This window comes from Xenopus laevis, chromosome 9_10L (assembly GCF_017654675.1).
Source record: "Xenopus laevis strain J_2021 chromosome 9_10L, Xenopus_laevis_v10.1, whole genome shotgun sequence".
NCBI classification, from domain to species: Eukaryota; Metazoa; Chordata; class Amphibia; order Anura; family Pipidae; genus Xenopus; species Xenopus laevis.
The window spans coordinates 47,055,076-47,074,177 of record NC_054387.1 but is presented as its reverse complement, the minus strand read 5'-3'; the positions used below and the strand labels follow the sequence as shown (position 1 = coordinate 47,074,177).

Genomic DNA, 19,102 nt, shown 5'->3' with positions numbered 1-19,102 from the left:
CATATGACTTTGCATCAGGAAGCAGACTTGAAGTCAGGGGTAGCTACCTGCCCCCTTTAAATAGTGTTCTACAACTTACAGCATCCTACCTATCCCATGACAGCCTTTGGGGCATGTTTACTAACATTGGTGTTAAATATCTGGAGAGATTTCTGGAAATGTTGCTCATGGCAACCAATCAGCAATTCGATTAAAACAGCCATCTATAGGTTAGGGAAAAAAAAAGCAAAGATCTGATTGGTTGTTATGGACAACATCTCCTGAAATCTCTCCAGATATTTATCTCCACTGTTAGTAAACATGCCTCTTTTGTTTGTTGGTGGGATGCTGCAAGATGTATTTAAGATCCAACAACACCTGGAGGAAAACACTGCAGTGACCAAGTGCAGTTGACAATGAATCAAAACAAAAATTCCTTGGAAGCGGTATGGTATGTAGGACTGTTTAGGCCCATTTTATTTATAAGATACATATTTGCTCCCTTTCTCCCAATATTTCATAAAATAAATGCTTTATATTCTCATGGAAAATAGAATTGACTCTTCTCTTGAAGCAAGCCATTTGTTATTATTTTTTTAATTGTCCAAGGCTGCAGAACATCTAAAATCCCTTATTAAAGGCAATGCTCCAGAGAATTCAGGAAGCAGGTTTAAATAAAGATATTATTGGAATCTCCCTGTTCCCCACCCTTAGGGGTACACATCCACAGGGAGGTCAAATTCCTTGAAAGAGTAAAAGGCAACTTCTCCATTGTCTACGATGGCAAATATCAGTGGGATGTCCCCGCTCTGGTAGGCCAGCATCTTCACGGTCCAAAGGGAGGGAACCTGATCAGCAAAACTAGACAGACAGTATAATATATAAGATAAACACAGAAAAAAAAATCGCAAGAGCTGTCATTTTTCATTTACAAATTGTAGCTAAATATTGCCTATAGCTGCCATTCAGCCTTTAAAGCAGACCTGTCCACAAAATGGCTCCTGCCTGCTTACTATAATTATGAAACAAGATCCAAATAATTTTTACAGTGTAATTAAATTTCATTTTGCTTGACTAACATGATAAAATAGGATTTGAAATATTTTTTTTCGGTGACAGGTTCCCGTTAAAACAGGGAATTATTTATAGTATGTTAATTGGCTGGGACGTAAAAGCTCTTTCTCCCTAGAGCTCCTGAGCTAAGGATAAATGTACAATGGTCTTACTACTAAGTCACATTGATTGTGGGGGACTTGATTTTAAAGGGGAAGTAAAGTCTAAAATAGAATAAGGCTAGAAATGCTGTATTTTGTATACTAAACATAAACTTACTGCACCACAAGCCTAATCAAACAAATGATTTATGCTTTGAAAGTTGGCAACATGGGGTCATCATCTTGTAACTTTGTTATACATCTTTGCAAGACCAAGACCATGCACATGCTCAGTGTGGTCTGGGCTTCAGTTCGGAGGTTAAGCTCAAGGATCGTCATAAATTATCAAAACAGCACAAGTCAAATAATATCTGCCAGAAGCCGATACAGCAAGACTGATAAATAATCAGAATATACAGACTGCACTGGGTCCTGTGTTGTCATGTAATCTAATGTGGATTTTATAGTTTTTGTATTGTTTAATACAAACTTTCTCCAACTCTGCAGAACCAGTGGCTGCCTCAAAATAATCCTATAAATAGAATTCCAGTTTATCTGTTTAAATCTGGATTCATGATCTTTGTCCCTGCAGCTGAAGTTGGTAATGGTAAAGGGGATGGAAAGCCAAAATAAAATCCAATACAAATCTCTACACAGTCGCCGACTGCTCTACAGAGAAACAAACAAAACTGCTTGAGTTCTGCATGGCTGGGAAGTAAGGTGGGGGCTCCCCCTGCTGTTCATAAGTATGATTGTTTCCCTGCCCAGCAGTTAGGGACCGTCTGACAAGTCTTATCCACAGCAGTAAATGAAGGGAGAATTTCACTGCATAGTCAAGTTTCTTATAAAAACTGTACACATTTTTTAATTAAAGTATATTGGAGATAGATTTTTTTTTTTCATTAAAGAAAGTAAAAATCGGACTCTTTTGCCTTTACATGCCCTTTAAATGCACGACAAACTTAGAATGCTCACAAATAGTGTAGGACTCACGTACAATGAGGGGGCTTGATATGGCACGTAAGCTTACATATTTTGGCCAAAGTGTGCTACGAACAACTAATTTTGTAATAATTATTTTTAAAGGCAAACCGTTTGCTGGCAATTTTTCTCTTTCTCGAAGTATAATATATATATGCCACATAATTACTAAATGAAACAATGAAATATAATAGAATTCTAAAAAAACTTTCCAGTATACATCAACAACAAATATTCAGTGGTTTGAAGGATATTTAATAATCCCATTCTATTTTTGCACTGCTGGTTGTGACTCAGGATCCCCCTATTTCCCTAAGCATGAGCTGAAACAAATTCTAATTGGTCTTCAGGCTGGGCTTATTGGGATAATTCTGAAAGCAAATGAGCATTTACCCCAAGCCTTCCACTAATGATTTTTGAAGGAAGGTTATGTACTAGATGTGTGCATGTTTCCCTTACCTACGTACACACATCCGTGTACATGGCTTCCCTGGTTTGGATTTCTTGAACTCTGAAGCTCCGTCGGCCTGATGAACATTGAAGATAATCTGTGGCACTGCCTTTTTATAGCTCTGTGGCCAGCTAGAGAGAGAGAGAGAGAGAGAGAGAGAGAGAGAGAGAGATTCATTCATTTCTGACTGAGTTATTCAAACTCCTGTAGTGCAAAATGTTCTTAGCATTGGTCATTCTATAACATACTAAAGGTTAACTTAAAGGTGAACCACTCCTTTAAAAGGTTATGAGGTTTGCTTGCCTCTCTTGCTTGTGGCTACTTTAACTCATTTAGCAATGGCAGCAGGTTGTTAAATGTGCGCATATATTCACCTCTCATAGTCGTCCAATAGGAATGACTGTTCCATCACACTGATCTGCTCAAGGACAGAAGCTGCAGAGGGAGAAATTAAATTTTAATGTAGAGTCAAGATACCAGCCAACACATTGTATAAAACTATGTGTTAAAGCTCAGCACTTTATAGACAAAGAAAATGTATTGCCCCACATCTTATTGCTGTTATTCAGCATAGTCATGTTGCTTGTTTGTGGGCTGAAACCCACCGACTTGATCATTTAGGCAACAAGGTTAGTAGTTCAGTCAGCACAATTAGGGTATTTTATTGTGTAGTCTATATGTGGAACAACGGGACTGAGAGTATAAAGATCCACATTGTGGAACCATTGCTTCAGAGTGGATGACCCAAAAATGGGTTAGAGATACATGTATAGACTTTAGAACAGGACAAGATCAGTGAGTTGGTGTAAATAATATTTAAATTGCATTGTTACAAAGGGGGCACTATTCAGTTGAAGAGATACATCATCATACATGTCAGAGGCTAAAGATTCACCTGTAGTGTTGCTGGGTCCTGGCTTTAGTAGAGGAGTAACTGTACTTTCCCAAAGGTGCGGAGGCCTCTTTTGTTTTTGGGAACGGCCTCTTTCCAGAAGGAGCTCCTTGTACTCCTTCCAGTTGGTACATTTTTGCACCTTGGGGTCGTTGTTGACGCTGCTCTTGTACTTGCGTTCCCACTCAATCTGCTCTCGCTCTCTCCTGGATAACTTTTCCAGCCGCCTGTTCAGCTTGCTCACCCAACACGATATATCCACCTCTCGACCGGCTAAATTTTCAGGAAGCAATGAGGGTTCTGGTGCAGGTAACTGAATACAGGGATGGTCAGAGCCACAATTGGGAAGACAAATTTTAGAGAAGTCCCAGTGGAAAGTCTTCTGCAGCTTAGGCTTTGCTGAGCTCAATGACACATTGGAAGCTTCAGAATTCCAACCGTCATTGGCTTGGGAATCATTATGTGGTAGCTGTGTATCATGGTGATCTCCACTCATTAACTGGCTACTGGTTAGTCCCCCAGTATCCTGCTCACTTACAGCAAGTTCTGAAGAACACACAACAGACTTATCTGCTGAGGAATGATCACTTGGAACTGCACCATTGTGGTTTTCCTCTTTCTTCATTCCTCTCGCTGTGTCTGGCTTCATTCGGTTTTCTAATCTAGAAGTCAACATAGAAATGAATTGCAAATAAGTTATGTTGTTTTCTATTGAAGCCTATTTATCTGCCATCTTTTATCTGTTGTGTAAGCAATGTGGAGCAATGCTGCCTGAAGTGCCGGGGTCCTGGGTTTGATTCCACTACAGTCTACAAGGGGTTTGTATGTTCTCCCCATACTTGCATGGCTTTCCTCGCAAACTCCAAAAACATACAATCCTGTGTGAACAGGATTTGATGGGGCAGGGACTGATGTGAATGATGTATAATCTCTATACAGCACCGTGGAATATGTCAGTGCTATATTAATAAAGGGTAATAAACAACTGCCTGCCATAAGCTCTGCCAGGAAAATCATAGGTATATTAAAATTGAAAGATCACGTCTTATAGAAATGGTGCCACATTTTCAAACAAACTATACATATATTTAAATTAGTGATGCGCGGGCCAGCCCGAAGCACGCAGGTTGGGCAGGTTCCAGCCAAGCTCTTCCTGCTGCCCCTGCCGGCCTTCCTGACCTAATTGTGACCCACTTCCAAATAAGGCAGCGTCTATTTATATGTGCAAAAAATCTATGTTTTGGGGAAGTGCAGTTGTCCTGAAAAGTTTGATCATGACCTGCGTGTCTTGAGCACTTCAATAAACCTGGGAACACCCCACTTTTGATGCAGGTATTGGCATTTCAATTTTTTCAGCAGTGTGGGGCATACAGCGTCGGGTTAGGGTCGGGTGCAGGTTGAAACTTTATCAACCCGCACATCACTAATGAAAATATATGAATGGTGCTTTCACTTCCAAATGTCAAGGATCGTTCATTCATTCATTTGCTACTGTGACCCAAACATGATTGCTTAAAGGGATGCAGAATCTCTATGTCAGCCCTAGGAACAGATATACTAGGCATCGCAAATTGCCCTACATTTGGGGCTATAGTCCCTCTGATCTTTTAGGACTGAATCCTCAATGGACTGTATCATGGGTCTGGTTTACTAAAATACTGTAAGTGCTAAATTCTACCATTGGATGTTACCCAAAGGAACCAATGATCAGCTAGTTTTCATCAGTAGAGGATGAAAGCAAATATTTGATTGAGTCTAAAGCTGGCCATAGACGCAAAGATCGAGGATTCGTATGATTTTCGAACCGTGTGTGGAGAGTCCCGACATTTTTCATCCGGCGGAGATCGGTCGTTTGGTCGATCTGACAGGTTAGAAAATGTTCTGTTGGCTGCCGATAATATCTCTGCATGTATTGCTGATCGTACGATTTTCAGTGGGAGACTGTCACTAGCTTTGGTTGGACATAGATATCGTACGATTGCTGTCAGGGATTGCTGTCTTTAACTAATCTGACTGGTAAGACTTTGATCTGAATGGTTAGTGGCGGGTCGGGAGATGGGAAAGTCCGATCGTCTATGGCCAGCTTTATGGGAAACTGAAAATCAGCTCCAAAATAAGGGTGTTGATTTCTGTTCTCTATGGGAGTATGCAACAGCCACAATTCCTAAGAAGCCAGGTTTAGGTTTATAGGCTCCAGCTCCAAAAATCTGGTGATTTCAAAAGAATAAATAGTGCCTTCCCCTGGATGTCGTGCCATGGGTTGAAACAGCAGAATATTTTGTTAAAATTCAGTATGCCTTTAATGGGTCATTAGCAATGCACACTTGATTGAATGGCTTCTCCTTCTTCTCCTAACATACATTTCAGAGACTGATTCATTCAAGGCCAACCATTCTGCCTGTCAAATTCCATGTTCCCATGACCCAGATGGTCTGATGATAAAACTATACTGAGTCTTTTGTTCTTAATTCACTAATGAGCCAGGTAAATTTCATCGACATTCCAACTATATGGGTTGCTGCCACAAAGATGTTTGTGTTACGGCTGATACTTGTACAATATATAAAAAAAATAGCAGAAAGCAAAATTATTACATCATCTATGAATTGTAATAAGTCATGTGCCACACGTGATCTAATAGCTGACCATGCAGTTGCCTTAAAGGGGTAGTTCAGCTTTGAGTTAACTTTTGGTATGATGTAGAGAGTGATATTCTGAGACAATTTGCAATTGGTTTTTATTTTTTATTATTTTTTTTGGAGTTATTTAGCTTTTTATTCAGCAGCTTTCCAATGCAATTTCAGCAACCTGTTGCTAGGGTCCAAATTACCCTAGCAACCATGCTTTGATTTTAATAAGAGACTGGAATATGAATATGAGAGGACTTGAGTAGAAAGATTAATAATAAAAAGTAACAATAATATATTTGTAGCTTTACATAGCAATTGTTTTTAAGATGGGGTCACTGACCCCCATGTAAAAGCTGGAAAGAGTCAGAAGAGAAAGGCAAAAGATTTTAAAAAAAACTATATATATATATATATATATATATATATATATATATATATATATATATATATATAGATATATATAGATATATATAGATATATATAGATATATATATATAGATATATAGATATATAGATATATAGATATATAGATATATATATATATATATATAATGTCCAAAACATACTAAAAGTTAACTTAAAGCTGAAGCACTCCTTTACAGATCCACTCATTCAATGGTCTCACTAAATGAGTACACATTACATGAAACATACTCAATGTCCCCAGATAGAGATAACTGAATTTCGTGTTAAAATGTTAGGGTAAAACTCACCCACATTAATCATTTACTCACCCCGGGCTGGTGCTTCGCTTGCGCTTCCGCTGAGGTCTAATAAAGCTCTCCAGATTTAGTTGCCTATGGTAGGGAGACTGAACAGAACTGTAAGAATATAAAAATAAGAGGAATAGTAGTGAAAAGTGAGAGAGAAAATAAGGGAATGGGGGAGCAGACCATGTGACTGCTGAGAAGCCAGGTGGTATAGGGGTCCCAGAGGTTCAAAATGTATGTGCGGACCGGACAACCCCCTCCCTTCTCTTCTGTACCCCCTAAGTTTTGAAAATTAAAAATAAATACTTTAAAAAAAAAAAAAAAAAAAATGTATATGCGGGTTACTCAATAGGTTACCAACTTAAATAATAGAGTATAAAGCAGAAAATGCAAGATATAGCCCAATAGAGAGGGAGAACATAGCATAAGAAGATGATAGAACTAGAACAACAGAACTGCTCAGAAAATCTCACCTTGGATCAAACCGAGTCACGATGTACCCCAGCCTCTTCAAATGACTATAAACCTGAAAAGATGCAAGAATGAATTTAAGCCCCCATGACCCGTCTTTGACAATTGCATTAACCCCACCAAAAAAATGCTTATATTCAAGATAAATCAAATTGGTTGCAGTACCATTATCAAGTATGCTAACCTTGTTTAATTTATCTGAGTGGGCTGAACCCAGACCCCTGGTCAGTTGTCATGTGATTATTAGTAATGGGGTCTTCTGTATAGAGTTAAGCATCCAATCTTTACAAGCCATTAATCAGATCACATTGGTTATGCAGACCTATATATAAAATGACTGCATGCACAGATCATCAAGAAATTGGTCTAGTGTATGGCCAGGTTTATTTAGTGTGAAAGTCCTGTAACAGCCTCTACAAAGGTATTTAAAAAAATAAAATGATTTCTTTGTCCTGCCAGAGGATCTATGCAGGATCTAACAACTTATAACTGGGTATGGGAGAAAGTTTTATTTATGTTTGCACAAACCTGATAGTGCAAGACAGGGAACTTTTGGTTGCCAAGCAATCTCTCATAAGCCTCCTGGACTGATAGTGGTGAATCACGGTAAAATATCTGGACAGCACCCTACAAACAAAATAATGATGAAGAAATTATATAGGTGTACGAAAGCAACCAAGGGGCATACACAAGGTAAACCCCACATCACCATATATGAGGGACAAAGAATCAGCGAGTCATAGGGTTATTGCAGTTAATCACTTTATCAATGATACAAATTTTAAAGAGCAGGTGTGTCATTTTCAATGACCCAATCAAATGTATTTAAAGGCTCATGTTGATAGATAAAATAAAAATTAATTAATTAATTGTAATTAAAGATTACAATTCCCTTAAACAACAAGGGCAAGGGATTATGCGGGATTCCAGATGGTACTTACACATTCCAACAGGTAGACAGCTTCCTCGGGCAAAAGGCATTGCTTCCCTTGGTATGTAAAACCCATTGTCTGCCAGAACTTGCCCTGTACACACAAGAGATCGTTAGAAACTCATATCTGCAGAACAAAGAAGAACCTTGGCCAGTCTGGGCATTGAAGGACATACAATAACTTGTGCCCAGATGTCTAGCACTCTGTTTTATTGTGGTTACCTGCCAAGAACAGTTTCTCATTCACATGACTGGTTTACATAACAGTTTACCCTGCACAAAGAATACATGGGGTGATGACCACATGAACAGGTAGTCCCTGACGTTTTCCATTCATGCGGGAAGAGATCTGTAGTGAGTTACCATTAACAAAAAAAAAAAAAAAAAAAAGCCCTATATGCCACTACCCATGTTGTTTTCTAAGACCATAAACGTTCAGCATATAATGTCCCTTTACAGCTTCACCTAACCACAACGTACTGCAGGTGATGTCAGCTCCACCAAATCTTCCTTTGGTCTCCATACACTTTTCACCAGACTGCCCCTAAAAAACAAAAAAGGCAGCTGAGGAGACTTGTCTAGAACTGATACAAGACACTTGGCATGGCCTCTGTAAGAAAAATGTGAATAATGTACATAATACTTCAGGGCTTACATTGATTTCATCTCTTCTGAAAGGGCAAAAAAGGGAAGAGATATCCTTGAACAACAACTCAAAGGCTAGAGCCAGATGATGGTGAAAACGCAGGCCGAGAATCTGCTCCCCCACTGTTCTTCCTGCACCCACTCTGTGGATTTCGGCACAAAAAGCAACATTTTACATTAAACCTGGCACTGCCCTAGGCAGATCCTCTAGCCTCCTTAATAGATGCATGCCCAGTAAGTCTTCATTCCAATGCCGATCACAAAAGAAATAAAGGGGTACCACCTACATCACAGCTCAACTGCTGGATTGTGACATTAACATTTAATACGTAGATTTAAGCCAAAATACATGCCTGGTGCATTTTGTGCATGAAATGTTTTTAGTTCTGAATATAATACACTGGATTTGGTTCAAGAGCACTGCCCTCTTTTAATACAACTAACTAAGCCTTTCCATACTAATCCCACTGTCTCTTGTATGAACTGATGTATTATTTGCTTATTGCTATTCTGGTTTGACAAGAAGTAGGTATAACAAGGAAATAAACTGGACTTAATAAAATAAACTCTTGGTTCTGATGGCGGTTTATATTAATATGCACAAAACAAATCCAAATTCTGGGAAGGATAGATTATCTGTAGTTTTAAGGCAACCCAACAAAAACAAAGGGAAGAGAAGGGTAATTCTTTTACTAGTTCCCCTAAAAAAATTCAACTCAATCTAGACCCATAATTGACTCCTTGTCTCAAACTCTTAAGAACTGGGCCAAGCTACCACTATGGGGAAAAGTAAAAATTATTAAATTGGTATAACATTCATTATTCCTTGACTTTTCTTTTTTTTATAAAAAAAACCCATAAAATCATAACTCCATTTATTTGGGCAAACAACACTCTGCGCAAGGGGAACTGGTCTTTCCATACTTCTACTATTACTACCTACCCTCCCCAATTAACTATCTACATTGGTGTTTTTCTTCTAAGCATCCATCATCCAATTAATAGAAGGCCTAGGCACTTAGCCCTACAGGCACCACCCCTCAGACATGGCCAACTTGCCAAACACCCTAATGACTCCTCACAAAACATGGGCTATGGCTCTGAAACTCAAACCAACCAACCCCTCCAGCATCCATACATACACATACTGACCTCTCCATACCATCACATAAATTATATAGACCCATATTTATACTAAATATAGATTTAAGTATCACAAAAGTGTTGGAAGTTATGCTTGTCCAAGAAATCATCCAAGCCATTCTTTAAAGCATCGCATATTGATAGAAGATAGACTTATACAGTACAAATATACAGTACAAATTCCTCCACCAAACCTACATAACTCCCTTTAAGTTGATGAAATTCAGTAGGAGGCAGGATGACCTCTGCCCATGATGCAAATTTCCTAAGGCATATGGCCTGGCCCTGTTTTGGTCTAAAACAATGGAGACCCTAGCAGATGAGTTGGCATGTGTAATGGAAACCGATAATCCTCCCCAAGATGGCGTCCAAGATGGCGGCCTCCTGGATCCTGCTGGTCGCAGCACTATGACATCGGCGTCTTTACGCCCTCGGATTGGTCGCCGGCGTCGGAACGGACGACGGCGTCAGAATGTGCGTCGGCGTCAGGACGCTGGCGTCAGTGCATCCACGTCATGACGTCAGTGCGTCCAAAATTGGCGCCAAACCCAGGCCTATTTAAAGCAGCTTCAGAGTCTCCTCAGTGCCCAATTATAGGTTTTCGCTTGCTGATTCCTGGGTGTGTTTCTTGTTGATTATCTTGTGTACCGACCTTGCCTGAACTCTCGTATTTGAACCTCGTCTGCCTGAACTGATTCTACTGCCTGTTTACGACTATTCTATTGCCTACTCCTTCTGTACTGCGAACTCGGACTTTGTTACCTCCTCCTTGGTCCTTACTACCTCGGGGCCCTCGGGCCTTAAATTATAATTGGGCCATGGACCCTTCTGAGGAGCCTCAAGTTCCTACGGATGTTGGCAGAGCCGTTTGTGGTTTGGCTTCTCGCATGCAGTCCTACGAAGCCCAACAAACCCACTTCGGCCAGGCATTAGAAGCAATCCTGGAGAAATTGTCTGCCTTGTCTCCAGGGGTTCCAGCTCATCCGCCTATTCCAGCTACTCCGCTCCAGATTTCCGAACCTCGCATCCCTGCACCTCCTCTGTACAGCGGTGATCCGGAATCATGCCGTGGTTTCATCAATCAGTGTGAGATCCAGTTCACCCTGCTTCCAGGTCAGTTTGTCTCGGAGCGAGCGAAGGTGGGCTATATCATCACCCGCCAGCAAGGGAAAGCTCTGGAGTGGGCTTCTCCTCTCTGGGAGAAGGAGGATCCGGTCATTGACGACGCCAAGGCCTTCATCCGTGACCTTCGCACGGTGTTCGATTCCCCAGGTATCCCCAGGTATCCCCAGATCCACTTCTGCTTCTGCTCGCTTGTTCCAGTTACAGCAAGGCACTCGTACAGTTCCTGAGTATGCCATCGAATTCCGTACCCTGGTGGCTGAGACTTCGTGGAACAACGATAGCTATCATGCTGCCTTCTATAATGGTCTGGCAATGCGCATAAAGGACGATCTGGTGTCCCGTGAAATGCCTCCACGCTGGGAAGACCTCGTTGCCTTGGCAGTGAAAGTGGATACCCGACAGAGGGAGCATCAAGTTGATCGAGAGCGGGCAAGGAAATTCCAGAGATTTCAACCAGTATTGGCTCCTCGCTTTCAGAGGCCATTTCTTTCCAGTTTGGCTTCTCACCCACCCTCTCCTTCTTCTCCTGCGGCTCCTGCAATTTCTTCTCCTCCGGCTGAAGAACCGATGCAGATAGGACGGGCTCGCCTTTCTGAACAGGAGAAGCTTCGGAGAAGGGCTGCTGGTCTTTGCCTTTTGCCTATTGTGGGGGCAAGGCCCACTTCGCCTATGAATGCCCTGTGAAGCCGGGAAACGCCAACACCTAGGTATGTTTGGGGAGACTTACCTGGGTGGAATTGGTCCTTCTCCCCATTCTTCTACTCTACGTTTCCTTTTTCCAGTACAGATCCGGTTTGGAACCCAAAAGATTTCTTCCCAAGCTTTCCTCGATTCTGGCGCAGCAGGGAATTTCATGGACAAAGATTTTGCTGGAAGACATTCCATTCCTCGTCAACCCTTGGCTGTTCCCCTTTGAGTTCTAGCCATTGATGATCGTCCATTATCTTCTGCTGTTATTTCACAGTCTACCCTGGAACTTTCTCTCACTGTGGGAACGATGCATCTTGAAAGACTGTCTTCTCTTAATTGATTGCCCTTCAACTCCCATTGTGCTTGGTCTACCCTGGCTGAGTATTCACAATCCAGTCATTGATTGGTCTTCAGCTCAGATCTCCCGCTGGAGTTCTTTTTGTCAACAGAACTGTCTGCCTGTCAAATCTCTTATCAAAGTCTCTTCTGTGACCCCGAATTCTTCTTTACCTCCAGTTTACCAAGCCTTCTCTGATGTTTTCAACAAGAAGTCTGCTGAAACCTTACCTCCTCATCGTCCCTATGATTGTCCTGTTGAACTGCTTCCTGGATCCATGCCTCCTAGGGGCCGCACCTACCCGCTTTCTCCTTCCGAAACCTCTGCTATGAAGGAATACATCCAGGAGAATCTCCAAAGGGGGTTCATTCGTCCATCTTCCTCTCCGGCCGGGGCTGGATTCTTCTTTGTGGAAAAGAAAGATGGCGGTTTGCGGCCCTGCATTGACTACAGGGGTTTAAACAAAATCACGGTGAAAAATCGTTACCCTCTTCCTCTCATCTCTTAATTGTTCGACCAGCTCAAGGGTGCAAGCCTCTTCACGAAATTAGATCTGCGTGGGGCCTACAATCTTATCCGGATCAGAGAAGGAGACGAATGGAAGACCGCATTCAATACTCGTGACGGGCATTATGAGTACTTGGTTATGCCCTTCGGCCTTTGCAATGCTCCTGTGGTCTTTCAAGAATTCGTTAATGATATCTTCCGGGATCTGTTGGGGCAATATGTGGTCGTTTATTTGGACGATATTCTTATTTTTTCCAAAAACCTCCAAGAACATCGTCATCAGGTTCAAGAAGTTCTTTCCCGTCTACGAAAAAACAATCTGTTTGCCAAGTTGGAGAAATGTTCCTTTGAAGTATCATCCATTTCTTTCCTAGGATACATCATTTCCCAACAAGGCTTCAAGATGGATCCAGCCAAGGTTTCAGCAATTCAAGATTGGCCTCTTCCCACCAGTGTCAAGGCTGTTCAAAAATTCATCGGCTTTGCAAACTATTATAGACAATTCATTAAAGGTTTTTCATCAAAGATTGCTCCAATTCTTGCTCTTATACGTAAAGGGGGTAAACCTCAGCATTGGTCTCCTCTAGCCTTGGAAGCTTTCAAGACTCTTAAAGAATCCTTTTCGTCTGCCCCAATCCTTAGGCACCCTGAACCTCTCCAACCTTTCTTCATCGAAGTGGATGCCTCGGATATCGGAGCAGGAGCAATATTATCCCAAAGATCCTCTTCTGATGGTAAACTGCATCCGTGTGCCTTCTTTTCCAAAAAATTTTCCTCCTCCGAAAGAAATTATGACGTAGGGAACCGTGAGTTACTGGCTGTCAAACTTGCTCTAGAAGAGTGGAGACACTTACTTGAAGGGTCATCGGTCCCTGTAACCATCTTCACCGACCACAAGTATATCCAGACCCTTAAGCGCCTCAATCCCCGACAAGCCAGATGGGCACTGTTCTTCTCACGTTTTAACTTCATCTTAACTTTTCGTCCTGGTTCAAGAAACAAGAAAGCGGATGCTCTTTCCAGAAGTTTTATCCCTGAAAATCCCATCTCTGAAGACCCAGAATCCATTGTGCCTCCTACAAAGATCATTGCCGCCCTGTTTCCTTCCCTTGCTTCTCATCTTTTGTCTATTCAATCTTCTGCTCCTGTGGAAACTCCTGTAGGCGTAGCCTTTGTTCCTCCTGAGCTTCGTCATTCCATTCTGGTCCAATCTCACAGTTCGAAGCAGGCCGGTCATCCTGGAATTAAAAAAACGACTGAACTTTTATCTCGTCTCGTCTGGTGGCCTTCTTTAAGAAAAGATGTTAGAGACTTTGTTTCTTCCTGCTCCACTTGTGCTGTATCCAAGTCAGGACATTCTCCTCCTAAAGGCCTACTTTTACCTTTGCCTGTTCCATCCCGCCCTTGGACCCATTTGGCAATGGATTTCATCGTGGATCTTCCTGCTTCCTCTGGCTACACTGTCATCTGGGTGGTGATTGACAGATTTAGTAAGATGGCACACTTTATTCCTCTTCGGAAACTTCCTTCAGCTCCAGAACTTTCTTCATTATTTATTAAACATATTTTTCGTCTCCATGGTTTTCCTGCTGAGATTGTCTCTGACCGTGGGTCCCAATTTGTTTCTAAGTTTTGGAGGTCCCTTTGTAAAGCCCTTAATATTTCCCTTCAGTTTTCTTCTTCATATCATCCCCAGTCTAATGGAGCGGCAGAAAGAGTTAACCAGGCTCTTGAACAGTTCCTCCGGTGTCATGTATCCCTGTTTCAGGATGATTGGGCTGATCTCCTTCCTTGGGCCGAATTTGCACATAATAATGCCATGCACTCTTCTTCTGAAAAGTCTCCTTTTTTTTGTGTTTATGGTCTTAACCCCTTGGCTTTTCCTCAAGATCTACTGCTCACAAATGTTCCTGCCGCCAACGATCAAGCTGCCCACATGTCGGCCATCTGGCAGGCTACTATTGTCAACTTGGAGAAGAGTTCTCTTGCACAGAAGAAGTTTGCTGACAAGAGAAGAGTTTCTTCCCCTCTGTATGTTCCCGGTGACAAGGTCTGGCTGTCTACTCGCAATATTCGCCTCAAAGTTCCTTCACCTAAACTCGGTCCCAAGTTTATTGGTCCCTTCCCTATCACCGAGATCATCAATCCTGTGGCTGTGCGGTTGCAACTTCCTCCTGAGATGCGGATCCCCAATGCCTTCCATGTTTCTTTGCTTAAACCTGCAGTTTCTTCTTCTTCTTCCTCCCCAGCTCCTGTCATTGTGGATGGGCATCGAGAGTTCGAAGTAAAGAAGATTTTGGACTCTCGGATTTCTAGAGGCACCTTGCAGTACCTCATTGAATGGAAGGGATTCGGTCCTGAGGAGTGCTCATGGGTAAGAAGCTCCGATGTCCATGCTCCTCTCTTGGTCCAAAAATTTCATCGACAATTCACTTCCAGCCCAGGTGGTCCTGAGGCCCCCCCTAAGGAGTGGGGTACTGTAATGGAAACCGATAATCCTCCCCAAGATGGCGGCCAAGATGGCGGCCTCCTGGATCCTGCTGGTCGCAGCACTATGACATCGGCGTCTTTACGCCCTCGGATTGGTCGCCGGCGTCGGAACGGACGCCGGCGTCAGAATGTGCGTCGGCGTCAGGACGCTGGCGTCAGTGCGTCGGCGCCCGCGTCATGACGTCAGTGCGTCCAAAATTGGCGCCAAACCCAGGCCTATTTAAAGCAGCTTCAGAGTCTCCTCAGTGCCCAATTATAGGTTTTCGCTTGCTGATTCCTGGGTGTGTTTCTTGTTGATTATCTTGTGTACCGACCTTGCCTGAACTCTCGTATTTGAACCTCGTCTGCCTGAACTGATTCTACTGCCTGTTTATGACTATTCTATTGCCTACTCCTTCTGTACTGCGAACTCGGACTTTGTTACCTCCTCCTTGGTCCTTACTACCTCGGGGCCCTCGGGCCTTACAGCATGCCACAGATAGTGGACCCAGTGGTCAGCTTGTTAGGGGTAATAGATGATGTACTACTCACCAATATGGACAGCGTTTGGCTACGCATGATCATTTTATATGCTAAAAAAGTGGTAATTATGCACTGGATGGGATAGTCCTTTAACCTTCTGGAAACAGTTGCTGGATGGAGCTTTTCCCCTTATTAAATTAACCTATGAAATGAAGGGGCACACAAGAAGAAGTTTGACTTGTTGTGGACTGGTGTAATCATGACTCTCTGGATATATAACCCATTCTCTTAAACTTGATGTGACCTGTTCTATACCACTAACTATAGCTATGTGTATATTGACAACTACAGCTTTCAGTGACAGTATCCTCTTGTCTGTATAAGACCTGACATCAAGCCAACACCATTCTACCAGACACTGTATTGCATTTTGTCTGATTGTTGCTGTAAGATTTTATAAAATTTACCTTTAAAAAAAAGAGTGCAGTGGGGTTTAGGTACAGTCTGCTCATTGTCACAAATATATATATATATATATATATATATATATATATATATATATATATATATATATATATATATACACACACACACATACACATACAAACAAACCGCACTTACAGGTCTCTTTTATACAAAAAAGTGTTTTTTTATTCGCTATACGTGTTTTTGAGTGCACCAGCTTTGAGCTTCTTAAAATACCAGCCAGGTGGCAAACCTACCCACAGCCACCCTGAACATCCCTTCTCCCTCCACTTAAAAGGCATCCCGAAACACTTACAATCGCTCCACACGCTCCTCTTTTAGCAGCTCCCACTGCTCAGCAAGGCACACCTGCAGCTTCTCCTTCTGAATTTCCAAGCCATCTGCTATAAAGTCCTTTTGGCCATGAGAAAGCTGAGGGAGGCTCTTCTCACGGTTCCGCGCAGCAAGCAGTTCCTTCGGACTGTAAATAATGCAGAATACAAACATGATTCTCACTACACTTTATTTGATAGACATTGCTACTTTACAAAGGCACTGGTAATACAAATATTAACACCCAAGTTAATAAAGTTTTAAACCTGGAACCCAATAAGCTTAGGGTTGCCACCTGGCCGGTATTTTACTGGCCTGTCCAGTAAAAATGATGGTTGATTCCAATGTTATTAATAGGGAAAAAGATAAATATATATAGGCCGGTATTTTTTCCAGAAAAGGTGGCAACCCTAGTTACATCCAAATTTTTGATCATCAGATGGGCTTTCCACTCGTGACTGATACAGCAAGATTACCAGATGTTAAATGACTTTACAAGCACAGAAAACAAATGAATAATGTAGATTTTTATTATGTAAACCCTAGAGAAATTCCCCTTTAACCCTATGACACAGGGAGCATTGCTGCAGAGTGGATGAATTCAGTCTTTGCACCAATTGAGGAGTAGAGATGCAGCTATTTCAGTTACTGGACTGAGTCTGTATATTTAACATAAAGCCAAATAATGTATATACACAGGACTATAATAAAGTTCTACTGTGACAGCACATGGAAGGAATCTGCAACAAGCCCCGTATTCATCCTCAGTCTAGGGAAACTCAATGCCCGTACGTGGAGCTCAGGGGCTGCCTGCTAACGCGCGGCTCGAGTATGCGAGGAATCAGGCACCAGGCGCGGTGTCGGCTTTCAGGAAAGTCCCCGGCTTCTGCGGCCTAAACGGTTTCCCGTCTCCGTTCTCACCTGAGCATCGTGAAAGTTGTCTGTGCGCGGCATCCGAGCCAATTGTGAATATAACGTACACCCCAGGCAGGTGACACGTAGCTAAAGCAAGCCAAGAGGAGTGCCAGCAAGCAGCGATTAGTCGCTTTCTCCCAGGCGGGGACAGCGTGGGAAATGACAGCCCCAACTACCGGGACTCAAAAGCTCAACCCAGCGCGGAAATGTGCGCACTCAGGGCATTTCCATCCATCCCACGTGGGACACGACTCTCCTCCAGGCCCAACATTTCTCTCTCCTTCTTATGTTCTAACGTGAACTTATTAAACATTTTACTGCTGATTATTGAATGTCATCATATTGTCCACATATTTTATATAAATTTAGATATATCCTAAAGATAAAAGAGAGAGAGTTTACAAGTATTGTATTATTCATATAAGTACTATAATATATATGTTATTGATTTTGTTTGTCCTGCCCACTTTTTCTTCATACAAACCCCCCCCCCCCCCCCAGATAAATCAGTCACAAGCATCAGGGCTGGAAATAATCCTTTATTCAGACACTTCTACTGTTCATGCGTAAGGGTAAGACCACACGAGGAGATTCGGGGAGATTTTGTAGCCTGGCGACTAATCGATTCTACTTGTCAACAATCTCCACAAACTGCCTCAGCGTGTCTTCCCATAGGCTATAATGAAAAGTCGTCTGCGCTAAAGCACACGCGGTGCTCCGTTTTCCGAAATTTCCTGCATTGGGCGACCATGGAAAACGCATCGCCGTGTGTGCTTTAGCGCAGGCGACTTTTCATTATACCATGAAATTACCCGCTGTTCGGCGCAGACCGAAATACTGACAGGAGACAGTTGCTTAGTTTCAAAGATGCGGCTTTATTGTGCACACCATGTTGAAACAGGCAGTGGGTTGGAGGTGAAACTAACGCGTTTCGTGCCCTAACTCTCCCGGCACTTCCTCAGAGTTGAATGTTTGTCACGTGCGCTAGCCTTTAAATTGACTAAATCTAATCTGTGTGAATTGAAAAAATCTGAAAGTGTGTTACTTCAAAAATTGTGTTATTACAAAAATTACACAGTATAATATATCTGGCAAACAGTGTTTGTTCGTGCAAGTAAATAATTTTATTAAAAGTGTGAAAAAGTCTTTTCATTATAGCCTATGGGAAGACACGCTGAGGCAGTTCGGGGAGATTGTCGACAAGAAGACGAGGCGATTAGTCGCCAGGCGACAAAATCTCCCCGAATCTCCTCGTGTGAACTAACCCTAAAGCACTATCGAAAGCTCTACCCTAGTGATGCCCCCCCAAATCCTGCTCACTTAAAACTTTAGTGTCAGAGCAGATCAAAGGGGAGCCGCAGCACTAGTGCAATGAGTGCTATAGAGCTCTCTGCACTAGCGGAGCCAAATTTCCGTTTTGAAATACTGAAATTCAGCCTTAAAGGGCGTGTAAAGGCAAAAAAATAAAATCCAATTTTTACTTTCTTACATGTAAATTAGAAACATGCACAGCTTCTTACTTTTATTTGTGCATTTTAACCACAGCAAAATTCATGTTAACACATTCAAAAACAGACCACAGTGTGTTGCTGCAGCCACTGGTTCTGCAGAGTTAGAGGAAATTTGTATTAAACAATACAAAAACTATAATTAAATTACATGACAACACAGGACCCAGTGCAGTCTGTATATTCTGATTATTAATCAGTCTTGCTGTATTGGTTTCTACAGATATTATTTGACTTGTGCTGTTTTGATAATTTATGACAATCCCTAAGCAGCCCAGACCAC

General features: G+C 42.1%; 1 protein-coding gene across 1 annotated transcript; it reads right to left on the bottom strand.

Moving 5' to 3' along the window:
- Positions 1-570: 570 nt before the first annotated feature.
- Positions 571-17,561, bottom strand: tsen54.L (tRNA splicing endonuclease subunit 54 L homeolog; the record flags this gene model as incomplete). The annotated part of the gene is given in 11 exon segments (NM_001093228.1): positions 571-840; positions 2,574-2,696; positions 2,940-3,000; positions 3,461-4,119; positions 6,822-6,908; positions 7,271-7,323; positions 7,797-7,895; positions 8,210-8,293; positions 8,680-8,743; positions 16,380-16,544; positions 17,318-17,561. Coding segments are annotated over 11 exon segments (1,554 nt in total). The 3' UTR covers positions 571-689.
- Positions 17,562-19,102: the final 1,541 nt, after the last annotated feature.